The sequence below is a fragment of the Bos grunniens genome, chromosome 9, assembly GCF_055505025.1.
Source record: "Bos grunniens cultivar Pamir isolate PY7600 chromosome 9, Bosgru_T2T1.0, whole genome shotgun sequence".
Taxonomy (NCBI): domain Eukaryota; kingdom Metazoa; phylum Chordata; class Mammalia; order Artiodactyla; family Bovidae; genus Bos; species Bos grunniens.
Window position 1 is genome coordinate 8,675,442 of NC_141173.1, and position 21,475 is coordinate 8,696,916.

A 21,475-nucleotide genomic window follows, 5' to 3' on the forward strand; every position below is an offset into this window, starting at 1 on the left:
TGTCCAGGAATACATTTCTAACTGTAAAAATGCATTACAGGGAGGAAGAGTAGAAGATACTGTCATTTGAGCATTTCGATTCTTTTTTTTTTTTTTTTTGGCTACACTGCAGTGCTTGCAGGAACTTAGTTCCACGACCAAAGATTAAACCCAGGCCCCTGCAGTGAAAGTACTTGTTCCTAACACACTGGACTAACAGGGAACTCCCAAAACTTTTATTACTTTGTTGTTATTCGGTGGCTAAGTCATGGACTGGAGCACACCAGGCTTCCCTGTCCTTAACTGTCTCCCAGAGTTTGCTCAAACTCATGTCCATTGAGTCAGTGATGCCATCCAACCATCTCATCCTCTGTTGCCCCCTTCTTCTCCTGCCTTCAACCTTTCCCAGCATCAGGGTCTTTTCCAATGAGATGCAGTTTCATCCCTGGGTCAGGAAGATCTGGAGAAAGCAATGGGTACCCATTCTACTATTGTTGCCTGGAGAATTCCATGGACAGAGGAGGCTGGCGGGCTACCTCATGGGGTTGTATAGAGTCAGACATGACTAATCAACTAACACTTTGCTGCTTTACAAAGAATGAAAGTTTTCCAGTTTTAATAATGTAATAAAGTAAGCCAAGTACAACTTTTCTCCTTAGTTCTGAAATACTTCTATCCATTAGCGTTTACATTGTAAAAATTACATGTGAACTCCTTCACGTAAGGTACAAGTTGTAATTTCAAAACACGTCAGATTCTTGTATTTACAAAGGAAACATCAGGCAGAAAGCTGTACTCATTGAGCTCTTGGGCCTCTCTGTACCGTCAAGAATGTAGGACTTTAAGGTTTTAATCGTACTTAAATTACAATTACCAGGTTGTGTTGGGGTCATGTTGTGAATGAACTTCTCATTGGAGGGCACGGACTCCGTGAACGATTAGTGTAACCAGAGGCTTTGTCATGGACATCAGCTGGTTTGACTTAAATAGAGCAATGTGATTGTGTTGTTTTATCTTGGTCAGAAACACCTTGCTGATTTTCTGTCCTACTCGGTAGTTAGTCCTTGGCATGCACACAAAATCTCAGCAGGTGCTGTTCTGGTCATTTCTCACATAAAGGAGCTGCATTTTTCTACTCTGCTGTCTTGACTGGTGTCTTTGCAGTCTTTGAAGCCTTCTTCTTCTGGAAGTCCTTCTTCATCTCTGCCTGTCCCACTCCAGGTGAAGTTGCTGCAAGTCTTTCTGAAGGCCAGTCCTGCAAGCCCCAGACTTGATCTGAAAATGACCTTTCTCATCTCTAAAATCCCAGGGGACTTTGCACCTCTTTTATTCTACCTTCCACAAACCATTTTGCACAAACCTTTTGGATGTATTTGTTGTCTTTAATTGATGACAGCCTTACCCAGAACCTCTATGCCTTTACTCCCCAGGGCCTCTGGGCACTTGTGATTGGCTTGGCTCATCAGACTTCATATGACATAAACTAAATTCATCGTAAGTGCCATGTTCTCTTGCATTTTCACCTTGGTAGAATTACTGGTCCTTAGGCTGCTCCTGTAATATCGTCTGGACTTTTCCCTTCTCTTCCTTTCCTTATGGGCAGCCGATCCTGTGCCTCTTCCATCTGTCTTTCCTGTTTTCCCACTGCTGTATCCTAACTTTGCCTTCTTTCAGTGACCCCAGCCTGCATTAGTTCCATGGCCTTTTTCCTTCCATACTCCCTCAGATCTCTCCCTACATCCCTACTCATCCCTACTCATGTCCGTTGTCCTGGTTGTTTAGTTGCTAGGTCAGGTCCGACTTTTGCCACCCCGTGGAATGTAGCCGGCTAGGCTCCTCTGTCCATAGAATTTCCCAGGCAAGAATACTGGAGTGGGTTGCCGTTTCCTTCTCCAGGGATCTTCTCAACCCACAGATTGAACCTGAATCTCCTGCATTGGCAGGCGGATTCTTTTACTGCAGATCCACCAGGGAAGCCCCATTGGCTATCCTAGGATGGCCATGATTATGTCATGATTAAGTCAGAACCCTTCACCTGGGCTCCAAGGTTGCCTGAAAGACAACCCAAAGCCTGTGTCTTGCCTTCTAGTGTATCCACGGTACCTGGATAACCTATCTCTCCAGCCATGAGCATGGACCACTCTCTCCCTTCACAGTTCAGTTCAGTTCAGTTCAGTCGCTCAGTCATGTCTGACTCTTTGCGACCCTATGAATTGCAGCACGCCAGGCCTCCCTGTCCATCACCAACTCCCGGAGTTCATTGAAACTCACGTCCATTGAGTCGGTGATGCCATCCAGCCATCTCATCCTCTGTCATCCCCTTCTCCTCCTGCCCCCAATCCCTCCCAGTATCAGAGTCTTTTCCAATGAGTCAACTCTTCACATGAGGTGGCCAAAGTACTGGAGTTTCAGCTTTAGCATCATTCCTTCCAAAGAACATCCAGGGCTGATCTCCTTCAGAATGGACTGGTTGGATCTCCTTGCAGTCCAAGGGACTCTCAAGAGTCTTCTCCAACACCACAGTTCAAAAGCATCAATTCTTCGGTGCTCAGCTTTCTTCACAGTCCAACTCTCACATCCATACATGACCACTGGAAAAACCATAGCCTTGACTAGATGGACCTGACCTAGAGCTAAATCAACCACTTCCTGCCTCCTGGATGTGCTGTGTTTCTTGGCTCCAGGCCTTAGCTTTCTGTTTGCTTTCAGACTGGCTTAGTCTCTCTCCATCTTCTAAATTAATCTCTCAGTACTCAGCCTCTGCATGCCAGAAACACGTTTCCTCCTGTATCTCTTTACATCCTGAGTTATTAGCAGTCATGTGTGAATCTTTGCAAAAGAAAAAATAGTCCTGATCAATCTTTGGATCCTAGCCTAGCTCCAAGTCCCCCTCATCCGAATAGGATTTAGCAGATTCTTTACTATACAAGGTGTGTAACAAATATTTGTTGAATTCACAGCAAAATTAATAATTATATAGACACCACTGAATTTTTATCCTTTTTTTTTTTAACTGGGGAAAGAGCAAAGACCAAAGAGATGTTAAGTAAAACTGTTTAGAGAGAATACGTTCTTTTAAGTGTAGTTCTGTGCAAGGCTTTTTATGTGTAATGCCTGCTGCTGCTGCTGCTGCTGCTGCTGCTAAGTCGCTTCAGTCGTGTCTGACTCTGTGCGACCCCATAGACGGCAGCCCACCAGGCTCCCCCATCCCTGGGATTCTCCAGGCAAGAACACTGGAGTGGGTTGCCGTTTCCTTCTCCAATGCATGAAAGTGAAAAGTGAAAGCGAAGTCGCTCAGTCGTGTCCAACCCTTGACCCTCAGCGACCCCATGGACTGCAGCCTTCCAGGCTCCTCCATCCATGGCATTTTCTAGGCAAGAGTACTGGAGTTGGGTGCGGTTGCCTTCTCCGTGTAAAATGCCTAGTTAATGCTAGATTCAGTAAAAGAGTAACACATTGATCAATCTTCTATCTCCATTGATACATTGATGAAAGTGAGATAGAATAGCCACAGTCTGTTGAAATTAGGGGAAAAATAAGGTGTGCCTTTATTTCTTGGAAGTATAGAGCATAGTAGTAGTTTTATTTTGGGTATCTGGTTAGTATAAAATTATTCCAAAAGCCTTTTCCCTTCAGGCATATTCTTTCCAAACCCTGGGGTTTGGCCTTATGTCCATATTTCCGCTCTTATTGGTTCTCTGCTGTAGTTTGGTCTTCCTGTTTCTAATCTGATGCAGATTCCTTCAAGATGCAGATCAAAAAGCATTTCTAGTCCAAAAATCTTCTCTTCAGATCTCAGGCAGAATTCAGTGTTTTCCTAATTGTCTTGCCTTTTGAAACCTTGTAAATACCCAATGGACAGAGAATCCTGGCAGGCTACAGTCCATTGGGTCACAAAGAATCTTTTTGTTGGTACTAAGATACAACTTAGTGCCGAAAAAACAACAAAGTACTCCTATTAGAGCAGGTGTTTCACATAACAGTGAAATTATTTGTTTCCAGGCCTCTTTTCAGCAGTAAATTTCAAACTTGTTGAGAAGACAATTAGGTCCCTGGGGCTTAATCTGGCACTGGGAGCATAGTAGACATGCAAATATTTGTTCAAGTAATTAGTGAATGTGAATAATATAGTAATATTTGAGGAATTTGCTTTACAAAAAAGAAAAGTACCCTAAGCCTCCAATTAAGAGAAAGAAAGAAAAAAAGAGATTTATCCGTTTACTTGTTTTTTCACCCCTGGGATAATTCATACCGAGTTGCATAATCAGTGGAAGTTGAGTTTACACCACCCATGCCTGGAACTATGGAACTTACAAAGTTGAATCAGACATGCAAATTGAAATTTGTCCAATAACTATGTTGATGTTTTCAGACACATTGCTTAATCTTTATGTACCTTATTTCTTCATATCTAAAGAATAAATAGTAGTAGAGTCTATTCCATTAATCATGGCAGTTATATTCTATAAGTGAAAGAATACTGAATCATTTACTAGCCGGGAAAATACAGGAAGGATTCCTACAAGAATCTGGTAGTATAATTTAATCAACCAATTAATACATGACTTTGTTTGACTTATTTATGTATATATAACAATATGTATGTTATTATCATATATTCATTATTATATATTTGTTTATATAAAACATTATTATTGTTACATATCATGCTTGAACAAAGCTTACCTAATACATATATTTTCTCTCTAAGGCATACCAGAGCTTTCTTGAATTTAGGAATGCTAGATAATCCTCCAACACTATGCTGGGAGCCATTTTCAACAGCGATATTACCATCAAAAAGCACAAAATATATGGGGGAAAAAAACCTAGGCATTAAATCGACCATGAAACACACTTGTTTACAGTATGTGGGCTGCATGGTCCTGTGACCTGAGCGGGGTACATGTGCATGGGGTGACTCAAACTCACCATGCTATGCATGTTCTTGAAGCTATGAACTGTGATTTGTGAGTTAGAAATTAATTTTAGTGAGTAATTGAACTTGCAAATATGAAATCCATGAATAACGAAGCCCAGTGATATCTGTTTTTCAGGGTTGTTGAGAGGCTTAGAAAAAATGCAGATTATACATGTAACAACCCATTTGTGAATCATGTGGCAGACAGCAGGTTCTCTGTAATGCCATTAGTACTGGTGGTGTAGCTCTTAACGCCTTGCTCTCAGGCTGCTTACAATATTTCTAAAGGAAAAGATAATTTAGGAATGAGGCTAGGCCAGTAATGAGGAAGAGAGATTACAGTATCTCCCTTCCAGGAGCTCTCAAAACATAGAGTCTGAACTGCAGCAATAAAAAAAAAACCTTAGGCTTTGAGATAGAATTTGGAGAAGAAAGCTAGGGCAGAAACAATCATCAAACTCCAATAAAAGGTGTAAAAATTGGGACCCCCCCCTGGCAGTCCAGTGGTTAAGACTCAATGCTTTGAATGCAGATGACATGGGTTGAATCCCTCATATGGGCACCAAGATCCCACTAGCCACAGGCTGTGGCCAAAAAGTTTATTAAAAAAAAAGAAAAAAGAAAAGACATAGTAATGGTATGCATGTGACACATTCAAAAGACCAAGTTTTGTAAAAAATGAGATTCATACTGGAAAATGTCAGTCATGAAGGCAGGAGAACCAAGGCTAGAGAAGAGTTTGGATGTGATTCTCTATAAACAAAGTACTAAACCTGAGTGCTGTTTCTGAAAGGTGGTCTGGCTGAGGTAGAGAAGGGGGATCCGTGAGTCGAGGAAGACTTGGCCACATCACTGGTTTAGAGGTTCAGAGAAAAGAAGGCAAGCATGTTTCAGCAATAGTGGATAAGAAAAGGAGGCAAGATCCGCTTAATGGAATGAAAGGCAGGCCTCTGAGATGGTTTATCATTGGAAGTAAAGAAAGAAAAACTGGAAAAAATACGCACATGGAGTATCCACAGAGACTCCTCATGTACAGTGGCCCTCAAACTTGATGAATATGAGGACTTGTCTCTTTTCAAGCATCTTTTAGTTTCCTGATGAAACTTCTATTGGCCCAACTCAGTGTTTTCCAAATGTTTTTTACTGTGTAAAACACACAGTTAACATCAATATATAACTGAAAAATAGACTTTTACAAAACATTAACTATTCTGTAGGTAATGCACTCTTGCATTTTTTGTTCTTGTCTATCATGTTATGAAACGTTGATCAGGACCCTCAAACAGGTTCCCCTCTCAATGTTTGAAAATCATTTGTTTGCCTGACATACTCCTGAGGCTTGAAAATTCATTTTTCCAATAACTTAGATTAAATAGGAGGCCGAAAACTTCCACTTCCAATTTGTTTCTTAAATGCAAACCATCTTCTTAGGAAAATTCTCAGAATTAGGAGGTCAAGAAATCACATCGAGGGCTTCCTTGATGACTCAGTGGTAAAGACGCTGCCTGTCAGTGCAGGGGACAGGGTTCATCCCTGGTCCAGAAGACACCACATACTGCACAGCAACTAACCCATGCTCTAGAGCCTGAGAGCTGCAACTCCTGAGCCCAAGCACCAGAGAACAAGAGAAGAAATCTGTGCTTCACAGCAGGGGAAGCCGCCACAATGGGAAGCTGAAGTCCACACACCGCAATGAAGAGTAGCCCCTCCTCACTGCACCTAGAAAAAGCCCCAGTGTGGCATGGAAGATCCAACACAACAAAAAGAAAGAAATTAAATTCTCAATAGAGCTGATGATTTTGGATAAGGTAAGCATCTTCTCTCCTAAAACACTTGATGAGAAAGAAGGTACGTTGGATCTTTCTCATGTACCCATCAAGAAGTAGGCGAGGATCCTTAAGTAGCATTTCTGTTCTGCTTTCATTTCCCTTTTGTTTTCTGTGTACAAAAGAGTGGATTGACAGATGGGGATGCATCTATGACTGTGATCATCCAAGGCCCTCATGTAATGATTAGCCTAATTTTCTTGACCAAATACAATCTAGTAAGTACTCTTTCAGAGAAGGCAACCAGGAGGATTAATAATTTCCTGTAATTAATTAATAACTACAATATTTCCTATAGTTAATTATTTCCTATAATTAATAATAATAATAATTAGTATAAATTAATAATTTCCTGGGGATGTAGGGAAGTAGTAGAGGATGATGACTCAGAGAACTTGCTCTGTAGGCAGAGTCCTGAGCTTCTGGTCATGGCTCTTCTACTTGTCCCCTGTCTGATGCTGGACAGGTGACTGGATGCTGGTACCCATGTATAGTGCTGATGTGAGGGTTAAATTACTGTCTAAAAGTTACATAGCACCTCACTTCGGTTCAGTTCAGTTGCTCAGTCATGTCTGACTCTTTGTGACCCCATGGACTGCAGCACACCAAGCCTCCCTGTCCAACTCCCGGAGTTTACTCAAACTCGTGTCCATCCAGTTGGTGATAGCATCCAACCATCTCATCCTCTGTCGTCCCCTTCTTCTCCTGCCTTCAGTCTTTCCCAGCATCGGGGTCTTTTCAGATGAGTCAGTTCTTCACATCAGGTGGCCAAAGTATTGGAGTTTCAGCTTCAACATCAGTCCTTCCAGTGAATCTTCAGGACTGATTTCCTTTAGGATGGACTGGTTGGATCTCCTTGCAGTCCAAGGGACTCTCAAGAGTCTTCTCCAACACCACAGTTGAAAAGCATCAATGCTTCAGCACTCAGCTTTCTTTATAGTCCAACTCTCACAACCATACATGACTACTGGAAAAACCATAGCCTTGACTAGACAGACCTTGTTGGCAAAGTAACGTCTCTGCTTTTTAATATGCTGTCTAGATTGGTCATAACTTTTCTCCCAAAGAGTTAGCATCTTTTAATTTCGCACATGGCACACAGTAAAAGGTCAAGAAACCTGCCGACCCTTATGATTGGGGAAGGTGAGATTCTGACGGAGCAAACACCTGAAGCATCTCTGGACCACACGTGTCTGCTGCTGCTGCAGACGTATATTTTGCTGTCTCTCCTGGGAACAAAGGAAGGTCAAGTGTTCCTCACAGCACTACCTAAGCAAGAATGGGTTACTGGATTTTTTTCTTTTCTTTCCCTACTCTTAACACAGGAGAAAGGCAGGGAATATGTCAAGAAGCATGGGAGTCTGAAAAGAAGAATTAGTCCGAAAGGCTGACACCCCAAGACCATTTCATAGTTAACCAGCAAGTGGATAAGAGGATGGCTTGAATCAGTAGCCAGGATTCCTGGCCCTGTGAGAGCCAGTTTGAGTCCAGCTGACAATCAGTCTGAGTCACAACAGATGCTGTTTTCAATGCTTGAAGCCTGAGAAGGTTCCCTATTCTTTCTCCAGGGTAGAGAGAAGTTATGCAACTCAAAGCTATCTCTAGATAGTGTTGAGGGTGTTCCCCTGTTATAAAGAAGGAAAGAAGAAATTCAATGCTGAATACCTGCCTTCAGTGAGGGAGATATTAAGGAACGCATCTTGCTTCACCCATCAACACGAGTAAAACCTACTGTGCACAGAATTTGGGAGATGGCTGCAAGCTGAGAGGAACTCAGGAAAGTTGGGTGTTTGTGGAATGCCACTTATCAACTGGTACCTGTCATGTGGTATACATGAACGGCTTTGGTGGAGCTCAAGAAAAAATGATGAGGCATCTGATAAGCAGTCTTGCCCTTTTGGAATCCCTCGTTATTTCCTTCAGATGCAAGAAAACATTGGCATTTGCACAAGCACAGTGTACAGATAGTCTTTTCTTGTGGTTTCATTTATTATCAAATTTTCCTCTTAAATTATCAGGGAATGTGTCAGGTCACGGGGCTACCGTAATAAATACCATGAACTGGGTGTTGCATCGCAGTTCTGCAGCAACAGAAGTGTGTTGCATCGCAGTTCTGCAGGCTGGAAGGCCAGGGTCAGGGTGTGGGCAGGTGTGCTTCCCCGAGGCCTCTCTCCTCAGCATGTAGTGGCTGCCTTTTCCCTGTGGCCTCCCAGGGCTCTCGTCCCTGCGTGCATCGCCCCTGATGTTGCTGTGTGTTCTCAGTGCCTCTTCTCACAAGCATGCCTGTCAGGCTGGGTCAGGACCCAACCTTATTTTCACTTAATCACCTGTTCAAAGGCCCTGTCTTCAAATACAGTTGCCTTCTGACGTTTGGAGGGTTGAAAGCTTCAGGGTAAGGATCAGGAGGCAGACCAGTTTGAGCCCACCACAGGGAATCTTGCAGGACTGGCAGAGTTCCCGTTTAGCCAAGAAAGGTGTGTGCCATGCACCCTCCCAGGTGACCAAGACTGCAGCCTGAAGTCTCTCTGGATGCTTGCCTTGCTGCAGGCTTGGCCTGTCTCATCTGGATCAGTTTCCCCAGGGAAGAGTCTTCTCTCCTTCCCCGCCTCCTCTGTCACCTCCCTCACCTGGTCCTCTTCCTGTCTGCTTTATCTCCAGTGTTTGCACCCTGATTTTATCCCATTTAGCTCTATTCCTGGTAATTTTATTTTTCTGCGAAAGGCTCCAGATTTCCACTAAGGCTCAGGACACACAGATTCTGAGCTTCAGGCTTATGGGGCGGTGGAGGCTGGACACGTGCTCTCAGCTCCACCCTGGAGCCTGAGCTCCGCTGCAGCGGAGCTGCCAGCTGGCCCAGGCACGCCCCGCAGGGTCTGCCGTGTGCGCGTGGGGCTGCCCGTCCTTGAGGGGCCTGAGCCTGGGCCTGGCATTGCTGCCGTCTGCCTCCTGGGCACCTCTCCCCCTGATTAAGAGGGTATCACCAGCATCGCCCCATTGCCTTTTACCCTGATTAAGGGGGGCATCACCAGCATCGCCACATTGCCTTGTCCCCTGATTAAGGGGGCATTGCCACATTGCCTCGTCCCCTGATTAAGGAGGCATCGCCATATCGTCTCGTCCCCTGATTAAGGGGGCATCACCAGCATCGCCACATCGCCTTGTCCCCCTAGTGAAGCCACCGCCCCCGGCCTCCGTGGACGACACAGGCTCCTTCTGGGACCCCTCGTTTTCTTTCTCACTTTCCTGTCCCCTGTTTGCCACTGTTAGATTTTGTGTTTTCCTGAAACTTGTGTGACAAGACTCTGGTGGGATCTGGGCCCCTCTGAACTAACCCCTGCCTCTCTCGCATCCTGTATTAACAGTCTTCCTCCTCCACCCCTCAGCTCCTACTGAAGGTCGCACGGCTGCGTCTGCTTCCTCTCTGTCTCTTGAACGCCTCAGGTTGCCCGCCTGCCTGTCGTTTCCCGGCACCGTCCTGAGCCTGCCCCTGGTTGATGGCCCCTTCCTCACCCCGTTTTCAGCTCACACCTCATCTCCTCAGAAAGGTCTTTCCTACTGGCTCTTCAACCTAATGCAGCCTTTCACATGCACACACATACAGACACTGTACACACACATCCAACCATGTGTACACATACACACTCATACACACAGACACACATATACACAAACAGCCTCACATGTACACTCACACATATACACACACCCCCACACATACACACTCATACACACACAGACACACATATATACAAACACCTACACATACACACTCATACACACATTCATACACACACACAGATACACATACACACACACACATAAACACTCATACACAGACACACATATATACAAACACCCACACATACACACTCATATACACACAGACACACATATACACAAACACCCACACATACACACTCATACACAGACACACATATACACAAAAACCCACACATAAACACTCATACACACACTCATACACACACTAATGCACACACACAGACACACATATACACAAACACCCACACATACACACTCATACACAAAGACACACATATATACAAACACCTACACATACACACTCATACATACACAGACACACATATACACAAACACCCACACATACACACTCATACACACAGAGACACGCATATATACAAACACTCACACATACACACACAGACACACACATACACAAAAACCCACACATAAACACTCATACACACACTCATACACACACTAATGCACACACACAGACACACATATACACAAACACCCACACATACACACTCATATACACACACAGACAACATATACACAAACATCCACACATACACACTCATATACACACACAGACACACCTATACACACATATACACAAACACCCACACATCCACATTCACAGACACACATATACACAAACACCCACAATACGCACTCATATACACACATAGATACACATATATACAAACACCCACATATACACACTCATATACACGCAGATACACATATACACAAACACCCACACATCCACATTCACAGACACACATATACACAAACACCCACGCACACTCATACACACATATACACAAACACCCATACACACTCATACACACACTCATACACACACAAAGATACACATACACACACACATAAACACTCATACACACAGACACACATATATACAAACACCCACACATACACACTCATATACACACACAGACACACTTATACACAAACACTCACACATACACACACAGACACGCATATACACAAATACCCACACATACACACTCATACACAGACACACATATACACAAAAACCCACACATAAACACTCATACACACACTCATACACACACTAATGCACACACACAGACACACATATACACAAACACCCACACATACACACTCATATACACACACAGACAACATATACACAAACATCCACACATACACACTCATATACACACACAGACACACCTATACACACATATACACAAACACCCACACATACTCATACGCACTCATGTACACATATTCATACACACACAGACACACATATACACAAATACCCACACATCCACATTCACAGACACACATATACAAAAACACCCACACATACACACTCATACACACACTAATGCACGCATACAGGCACACATATACACAAACACCCACACATACACACTCATACACATACACACACACATATACACAAACACCCACACATACACACTCTTATACACAAACATCCACACATAAACACTCATACACAGACTCATACACAGAGACACACATATACACAAACACCACATATACACATTCATACACACACAGATACACATATATACATTTATACACAAAAACCCACACATACACACCAGGTGGTGCTAGAGGTAAAGAACCCGGCTGCCAGTGCAGAAGACAGAAGAGACACGGGTTCAGTCCCTGAGTCGGGAAGATCCCCTGGAGGAGGAAATGGCAACCCACTCCAGCATTCTTGCCTGGAGACTCCCACGGACACAGGAGTCTGAGAGGTTACAGTCCATGGACTCACAAAAGAGTCAGAAACATTGAAGTGACTTAGCACAGCACACGCCCTCACCATCCACACACACGTGTACATAAGCATGCACACGCATACCCCTCCCCGGCCCAGTGACTCCCTGGCCCCATACACTACTTTATTTTTGTATCATCGCCTTAAGTCATGTCTTAGATGATTACTTACTCCTAAGTTTACTTTCCTTACACAGTACCGTGTAAGGTCCACGAGGGCGGACCTGTGAGTGTCTTGCTCACTGTTGTTTTCCCAGCACTCAGAATTGGGACAAGTACATAGCAGGTATGCAGGAAGTATTCTGGAAAAAGCACATGCACTTCTGCTTCACAAGTGTCCCCTGCGTCTTTCCGCACGCCCATCCCACGTCCATTGTCCCCTTACACCCTCATAGCCTCTCCCTTGGGCTATAAACTCTCCCAGGGACATTCCTCTCTCCAGCCTTCTTACTCCCCAAAGCCCCGGCTTTGCTACCTGCAGTGGATTTTTCTCTCTCTCCTGATGCCCTTCTGCTGCTAAACAAGGCAGCTCTCACTCCACCAGGGATGGGCAATGATGTAGTGTGGGGTGAGGCCTACAGTATTGGACAAAGAGCAAGCTGTGTGTGAGAGAGGTGGCTCCTTCCTGGGAAAGAATCAGGGCCACACATCCTCTTCTGTATTCGCCAGGTGACTGGATCTCTGCATGCCACCATATTCTCTTCCATCATGTGGAATGCTGGTGCCCATGTATAGTGCTGATGTGAGGGTTAAATCACTGTCTAAAAGTTATATAGCACCTCAGTTCAGTTCAGTCGCTCAGTCGTGTCTGACTCTTTGTGACCCCATGGACTGCAGCACACCAGGCCTCCCTGTCCATCACCAACTCCGGGAGTTTACTCAAACTCATGTCCATCGAGTCGATGATGGCATCCAACCATCTCATCCTCTGTCGTCCCCTTCTTCTCCTGCCTTCAATCTTTCCCAGCATCAGGATCTTTTCAGATGAGCCAGTTCTTAGCATCAGGTAGCCAAAGTATTGGAGTTTCAGCTTCAACATCAGTCCTTCCAATGAATATTCAGGACTGATTTCCTTTAGGATGGACTGGTTGGGTCTCCTTGCAGTCGAAGGGACTCTCAGGAGTCTTCTCCAACACCACAGTCCAAAATCATCAATGCTTCAGCACTCAGCTTTCTTTATAGTCCAACTCTCACATCCATACATGACTACTGGAAAAACCATAGCTTTGACTAGACAGACCTTTGTTGGCAAAGTAATGTCTCTGCTTATTAATATGCTGTCTAGGTTGGTCATAACTTTTCTTAAGTGTCTTTTAATTTCATGGCTGCAGTCACCATCTGCAGTGATTTTGGAGCCCAAAAGTGGGTGTCTGTGCTCATGATGGCCTTGAGACTTAAAATGACGTTTTCAAAGAATTTGTATAGTTGATTTACAATGTCGTGTTAGTTTCAGGTATACAGCAAAGTGATTCAGTTATACATACATACTTACTCATTTTTTTTCAGATTCTTTTCCCTTGTAGATTATTACAGGATATTGACTAGAACTCCCTCTGCTATACAGTAGGTCCTTGTTGGTTATCCAGGGATTGAACCTGAGTCTCCTACGTTGCAGGCAGATTCTTTACCCTCTGAGCCACAAGAGAAGCCCAGCTTATAAATAGTAGTGTGTAAATGTTTTTTTGTTAATGCGTACATGTGAAATCTAGAAAAATGATATAGATGATCTCATTTGCAAAGGAGAAATAGAGATATAGCTGTAGAAAATAAACTTATGGATACCAAGTGGGAGGTGGGAAGAATTGGGAGATCGGGATTGACATATATATAATATTGATATTATGGATAAAATAAACTAATGAGAACAGACTGTATAGCACAGGGAGCTCTAGTCAGTGCTCTGTTGTAACTTAAATTGGAAGGGAATACAAGGAAGGGGGTATATATGTATATGTGTGGGTGATTCACTCTGTTGTACAGCAGAAATTAACACAACATTTTAAAGCAACTATGTTCCAAGAAAAATTAATTTTAAAATGCCATTGAAATAGGAAGAGTCTGGTCCTATATTTAATCAGGAAAACCAGCTTCCTTACTTGCAAAACTAAGCACTCTTATCTCCTTCCCTGGACATACAAACATACAAGAGCCCTGTGTATAGAGCAGAGGACGGTGTTGAAAAGGAGGCAGCACATTGGGGAAGGGACCATTTATCCACGATCTTTATTCCCCCAGTGCTCATCCCAGGGTCTTCTACACAGTAGGAATGAAGCCAGTCAAGTTGAAATATTTGAGTATTTATATTTGCCTATGCCTTGTGCTGTATGCTAGGGGCATGAGAGTGAGCAAAATAGAAATAATCTGAACTAAATGATAGGCTGGTCAAGAAAAAGCCCTACACTGATCATCACATAAATGCATCATAATTAAGAAATGTGATAAACCACACAAAAAACCTACAGAGTACAATTGCAGCTCATCGTGTTTGCTGCCCTGTGTGTGGTGCTTACGACTGCTTGCTGCCTGCCTGACGTTAGGGTGAAGGAGCTCTTACCTGTTTCTGGGTGAGCTCATGGTGGTTTTGCTGGGGTGCTCATGCCTGGCTGCAGAGACTGTCATACTGATTCTCCAGGTTTGGGGGAACACCAGCTCACAGAACAGAGAACAAGGAGCCCTTCTAGTAGATAGGACCCCTTCCTTCACATCACATTCTTGTAGGTGATTACTTCCATATACTGGCTATTTCCTTCTTCCATGAATTTTTTGCCAGTCATGAAGGATAACAGTACTGGTAAGTGAAAGATAAAAATGGTCACTAATCAGAAATAAATAAATAAATAAAGAGTCTATGTAGACCTCATGTGCTTTAGGGGGTGGTGGTGATCTGAAAGCCTTTTTGAGGAAATGGCATGTAAATCTATGTGTGGAGGGCAAGGGAAAAAAAAAAAAGAAAAAACAGCTCTTTGAATAAACAAACAGAAAAATGGTTGAAGAAAGGGAGCCACATTGTATGGATCCAGAAGCTGGGTAGAATCGTGTTTGAGATGCTCTGAGTAGTCTGCTGAGCCTGGAGTAGAGAGAGTTGGGGGCAGGATAGCTCAAGAGGGGGTGAAGAGGCAGGAAGGAGCTGGATCACACTTGACCTGCATCTGCTGTCTGGACTGGGGATACACGACTGTCCTGAGGTGTTTATCTCAATCCTAGTGGAGTGTCCCTGTGTCCCTGCTTGTCTTTGAAGCTTTCCTTACAATCCCCTTATATTTCTAGTCGGATCACCACAATCCATGAAAGCATTCCATTCTGCTAACTAACTCTTACTCCTTGGGGCCCGTCTCTGCATCTTGGTGCCCAGGCATTTGCTGCTGGATTGAAGGGAGGAGAACATGCTTCCCGTGGCTCAGATATCTCAGATTAGGAGCCTCATCTACAGCTCTCTTTCTCTAACGAATTCAGTTAAAGGCATGTGCTGAGATGTGCCTCAGTATATTTATAGAAAATCATAGATTGTCCCTAAGAAATTTGTCAAGTGGAAGCCAGACAGGCACAGAGCAAAGAATTTGTTAGTTACTGCTTTCCATAAAAGTGAGTGTCCTTTTAGTCTCGTGTGGCTAAACCTAGGACTTGCACTTTGAATGTGGCAGGGACATTGGCACTTCTCTTTGTGACGTGCATTCCTTGTGCTGATTTTCAGAATACTTCCTGCCCAGGACAAGCAGAGTCCTGCCTCCTGAACTCAGTGCCCATGCTGTTTGGCACAGGGCCTGCCACGCAGCAGGTGTCTCACCATCACAACTCTGAAACCCCTCCCAGGGGAGAGCAGGAAGGAGAGTTTTCTGCTGAACAAATCACGGGCCATAATGTGGCTGTAAATACAAATCATGCAGCCAGTCATAAAAATGATAGCACCAAGGGAATAAAATCATAAAGCTTCCATATATCGAGTACTTAGCTTGTGTCCGATTACTGTGTGGAGAACGAGCTCTGAGCTTCACAAGTGCTCTGCCCAGCAGCTGTTGGCATCCCTGCCTTACAGAGAAGGCAAGCGGTGATGGGCCACGTAAGCCCACAACCATACAAGTAATAAGTAATGGGGGAATTTTAAACTAGGTCAGCTAGTTCAAGCTCCAAACTCAGACTCTGCCAAGGACTCTCAATTTTCAAATTGGTGTAAGTCATAGAGATCAGAGCTTGATCAAAACCAAACAGAAACCCACTGTCAGACGAAGTTCCGGGGCTAAGGGACTTGATCCATAATTCATCAAATGAGTGATCTGACCACAGTTAGCAGCACTCCTAAAAAAACTACAAGGAGCGCATCTGCTGCTGTGGAAGTTTCTTAATATTTTTCTCAAAAATTCAATTCAGTGACCTAAATGTTATGAGTCCCCTCTTCAGAATTCTGTTCTGTTTGGTTTTGCCTTGTTCTCTCACACTGGTCTTTAGCAGAGGTCAAGGTGAATTGATGTATTGAAATACATTTTTCCATATTTATTTTTTTAATTAAGGTATACTTGATTTATAATGTTGTGTTGGTTTCTGCTGTACAACAACATGAATCAGCCGTAAATAATTAAGTAAGTGTTAGTCGCTTAGTCATGCCCAACTCTTTGCGACCCCATGGACTGCAGCCCACCAGCTCCTCTGTCCATGAGATTTTCCAGGCAAGGATGCTGGAGTGGGTTGCCATTTCCTTCTCCAGGGGATCTTCCCAACTCAGGGATCGAACCTGTGTCTCCTGCACTGCAGGCAGATTATTTACCGACTGAGCTACGAGAATCCTCCATATGTGTACATATATCCCCACCATTATGGACTTCCCTTCACTTCCCTTTCCCACCCATCTAGGTCATCACAGAGCTCAGAGTTGAGTCCTGTATTAGACAGCAGGTTCCCACTTGCTGTTTTATATTTTACACCTGGTAGTGTATATATGTCAACACCACTCTCTCAACTCATTCTCCCTTTCCCTTCCTGCATTCACATATCCATTCTCTATGTCTGTCTCTCCCCAATTTTCCAGATTCCATACATATACCTCTTCCCCAGTGTCTGTGAGACAGATTAGAGCAGGGTCAACTCCAAGGAATGATGCTTGAGTCTTGGAGAAATGCAGGTATACTGACTTTATAACTCTGTTATTTCCTATTAACCACCTGCTGTGAAAAAGGCATTGCATGTGAGGAAGATACTCTAAGAAACAGGAAAAGTCCAGTATCCCCATAAATGCCTACCCACCCCCTCACCTGGGATGTTCTGACTTAGCCCCTGTGACCTTAGCTGCTGCTGCTGCTGCTGCTGCTAAGTTGATTCAGTCGTGTTCGACTCTGTGCGACCACATAGACGGCAGCCCACCAGGCTCCTCCGTCCCTGGGATTCTCCAGGCAAGAACACTGGAGTGGGTTGCCATTTCCTTCTACGATGCATGAAAGTGAAAAGTCCTGTGACCTGCATGGCCCCACAACTGGCCATTTCCAAACCTAAGCCACAGGAAGATGGAATGAGAGCTTTATTCTGTGCTATTTCTCCTCGCCGATAGAGTCAAGTACTATTTACTGGCCTTGGAGAGTGGTCCAACAGCCTTTCATAGACTCTCTGCTTGCTTGAACGTATATTTTAAAAATCTGTGTTTTTTACATTATGCTCTCTGGTGATTTTGAAAAACCTAACTCTGGATGTATCATTTTGATCAAGAATCACGTGTGCTCGCACTGGCCTTGGCGTACAGCATGGAGTCGCTGACCCTCTGTTAGTAAAACACGCTCTGTGAAATGCTTTCCCAGAAATGGAGATGCATTTGCACAAATTGCTTCCCATTCGCGTGGCACCCTCGTTAGGAGCGGCATGAATTTTGTGTGAGAGCTGGCAGGGGCTCGGTTGTGGACCTCAGCTCTGCTCACTGGTGTGAACAGGGATACAGTCTGCAACTTTTGTCTCATTAGCATCACATCCCCTGCTGAGTTCACCAGCCACAGGCAATCTGAGAACTCTGAAGGTTAATTCTTTCTGCTCCTATGTAGAGTTACAGCTCAATGGACAAAGCTCTTAAAATGTTATCACTCCAACCAGGACATTTTAAGTGGAAAAAATGGCTGGTAGTACAAAAAGGTTAAATGAATTAGAAAACCAGTCTCACACAGACTTGCCCGTTGTTTTTTTTTTTTTTTTCTTTCCCAGAGTTGCATAAAATATTCTGTAACTTTTATTGAGGCTGTGACTCAAAACATGTTTCAACCATGTGATTGCCAGGAACTATTAAAATAAATAGCACAAATAGGGCAATTAAATATAGATACTAACAGATTCAGAGCACAGGAGGAAATGGAGCAGCTTTGTTTTCCTTCTAAAAACACCCAGGTCAATTAATTTAGAATTCGAATAAAGGCCTGTTTTGAAAAGCCAGCTGGAGAGGGAGGAGGGTTAAGGAGGTAAAAAAGTTCTGGCTCTCACCCCCAACCCCCCAAAGGGAGACCTGCCCCAAGCAAATGTATTGAGTGGATCAGTGAGGCAGTGTTCCTGCTAACTCCAGGCAGACTAGTTGGAAGAGGTGGGCTCCAAGGACAGCAGCGGGGACCACCATCTGTGTCGCTTTACACAGATGTCGCAGGTTCACTGTACACTTCCTGGGCCTCCCGTGACCCCTGTCACTGGCACCCTGGCTTTCCTCTCCTGGCCCCTGTGTTTTGAGGACAGAGAGAGGATGAGAGGACGGGGAGGTCCATCCTTGGTAACCACCCCTTGTGTAGGTGCCAGGCATTAACACCGCCCGTGTGGGTGTGTGACACAGAAAGTGAACCCTGCAAGGTGCCTGCCTGCCTGGAAAGGGGACGCTGAAACTGGCGGTGAGCACTCCCAGGACACAGTGCTGTCAGTGGGTTTCCAATGGGTCATCAGGGACATGGGGAAGGGCAAAGATTTGGAACATCCCCAGGACCACGTGACCATTCCTTTCTTGGTTCTGACTTGCTGCAAGGGACAGGGGAATCAAAAGCAAGGATTTGAAAATAGCCAAGATTTACTGAGTGCTTGTTGAAAAGTTGCATGCCATCTTTACGATATGTAGTTGTAACCGTTAAAATAATATAGCCAGCAAAAAGGGCAGAGCCCGGGTCCGCAGAGGAAGGCTTCACTCATCAGCTGTGCCTTCACTGTCATGCCCTTCGACACAGCCATGTGAGAGGCGAACTTGGGTCCCAGGGAAATGGGCCACTTGAATAAGACACGCACGGGGCTGTCTTACAGGCGCTCGCAAAGAGGGCTTCTTTGTAAGGAATAATCATATGGTGGCATGAGACAGCAGAATCAGGGACAAATAACTGTGAGAGAAAAGAACTGTTGTACCTATTCTGCTATCTTCCGAGGTGGATATATATGTAGGAAGGTCACTGGAAATCCCAGGATCTTGAGGGATCCTCAGAGATCTTCCAGGATAGTATGTTGGTATCATCGAGCAATATGGCAGTGTTTAGACCTTCAGCGCATTATCAGTCCAAATAGATGTTGTCAGCAAGTATGCTCCCTCATGTAACATTAAATCTTTTTTTCTAATTTAATTTACAGAACTTCTTTCAAATAGTTAGCAACCTTCTCGATGAAGACAACAAGGAAAAATGGGAAGATGCACAGCAGGTAAGACCAGGTTATTTCAGAACTTAAAGTGAAAGTGGCTAAATCAAGCTTCTTAATCTGTGAAAAAAGGAACGGCTTGCTATTCCAAGAGCATAAAGTGAAAAATTTAAGTCATTCTAGATTATTTCATACTAAATTTAGAGAAAAAAAATAAGCTCCTTTATCATGACAATCTATGGAATGAATGATATTTACAATGTGAAAAAATGGTGTAGGTTTAATATCTAACTTTAAGGTATTAACAGATAATGACTATGCAGCTCAGCCATCATTTTCTTTCCTGTCTACAGACTATAGGGAAAACAACAAATCTGAAAGGAGGTATTGCAAACTAAACTGTGGGGTACTAACTAGTTACATCATTTGTATTTACTGCAATGTTACGTGTAATCTGAATTATGTATACAGATGTCTGTTTTGATTCAATGCCAAGAGTTGTAAAAATGAATTCTTAGTAAAAAAAAATGTATTCTGCTTTTTTCTCTTTCTGCTAAGCGTTAAACTGTAGCAAATAGCCTTACTGGTTTAGTTATTATTTTTAATATAAATTTATTTATTTTAATTGGAGGCTAATTACTTTACAATATTGTATTGGTTTTGCCATACATCAACATGAATTCGCCACGGGTGTACATGTGTTCCTCATCCTGAACCACCCTCCCACCTTCCTCACCATAACATCCCTCTGGGTCATCCCAGTGCACCAGCCCCGAGCATCCTGTATCATGCATCAAACCTGGACTGGCGATTCATTTCACATATGATATTATACGTGTTTCGATGCCATTCTCCCAAATCATCCCACCCTCTCCCTCTCCCACAGAGTCGAAAAGACTGTTCTATACATATGTATCTCTTTTGCTATCTCGCATACAGGGTTATCGTTACCATCTTTCTAGTTATTATTTGAAAAATGCCATTTGTGCCATACTGACTGACGCGTGGTTAATAATATTTTTTCTTAAACACAAAAAAAGTGGGTTAGAAGTTAACAAAGGGAGAATAAGCATATTTTTATAAACCCTGTGGAAATTTAATTTAACTGAATGTTAAATGGCTTTAAGTTTTCTTTTGATACTTGATCCTTGTTAAAAAATCCAAGACAGCAGTGCAGTATTGAAACTGAGAGTATTTACTGAGGTTCAGGGAGCTCCTCTTCTCTCTGCTCTTCCTTCTGTGATCATGCTCTGGGCCTTCAGCAGTAAAGCTCACTATGTCTGTTATCATAGGAACTCTAAAAATAGTCCCGCATGGTCCACCTCATTATCAGGTACACGTGCTGTGCTTCTGGCTATAGCAAGAAAAAAATAAAAAAATCACTGCTTAGTCTAAGACCCTAAATCTATCTTTTCCTACTACTTTGAATTATATACTTGCCCTTGGCTTCCTTCTAGAGGAGAACCTCCTTCACTCACTGTGAGAAAACGGTGTCTCTCGGTAGAACACACTGCAAAGGCTGAGTGCATCAGAATTCTGGTCACTATTCACTATGGATATATTTAGATCAAATGAATACTACCCTATTTAAAACAAGACTATAATTCATCAGATGGTATTATTT

At 43.5% G+C, this 21,475-nt stretch overlaps 1 protein-coding gene across 3 annotated transcripts in view; it reads left to right on the top strand.

The window, feature by feature from the left end:
• Positions 1 to 21,475, top strand: part of ADGRB3 (adhesion G protein-coupled receptor B3) — an 888,911-nt gene that overhangs the window by 430,970 nt on the left and 436,466 nt on the right. For all 3 annotated transcript variants that reach the window (XM_086316215.1, XM_086316216.1, XM_086316217.1), the window contains exon 12: positions 19,846 to 19,914. In XM_086316215.1, the coding sequence (XP_086172341.1) occupies positions 19,846 to 19,914 (69 nt within the window). The remainder of the gene's footprint in view (positions 1 to 19,845; positions 19,915 to 21,475) is intronic.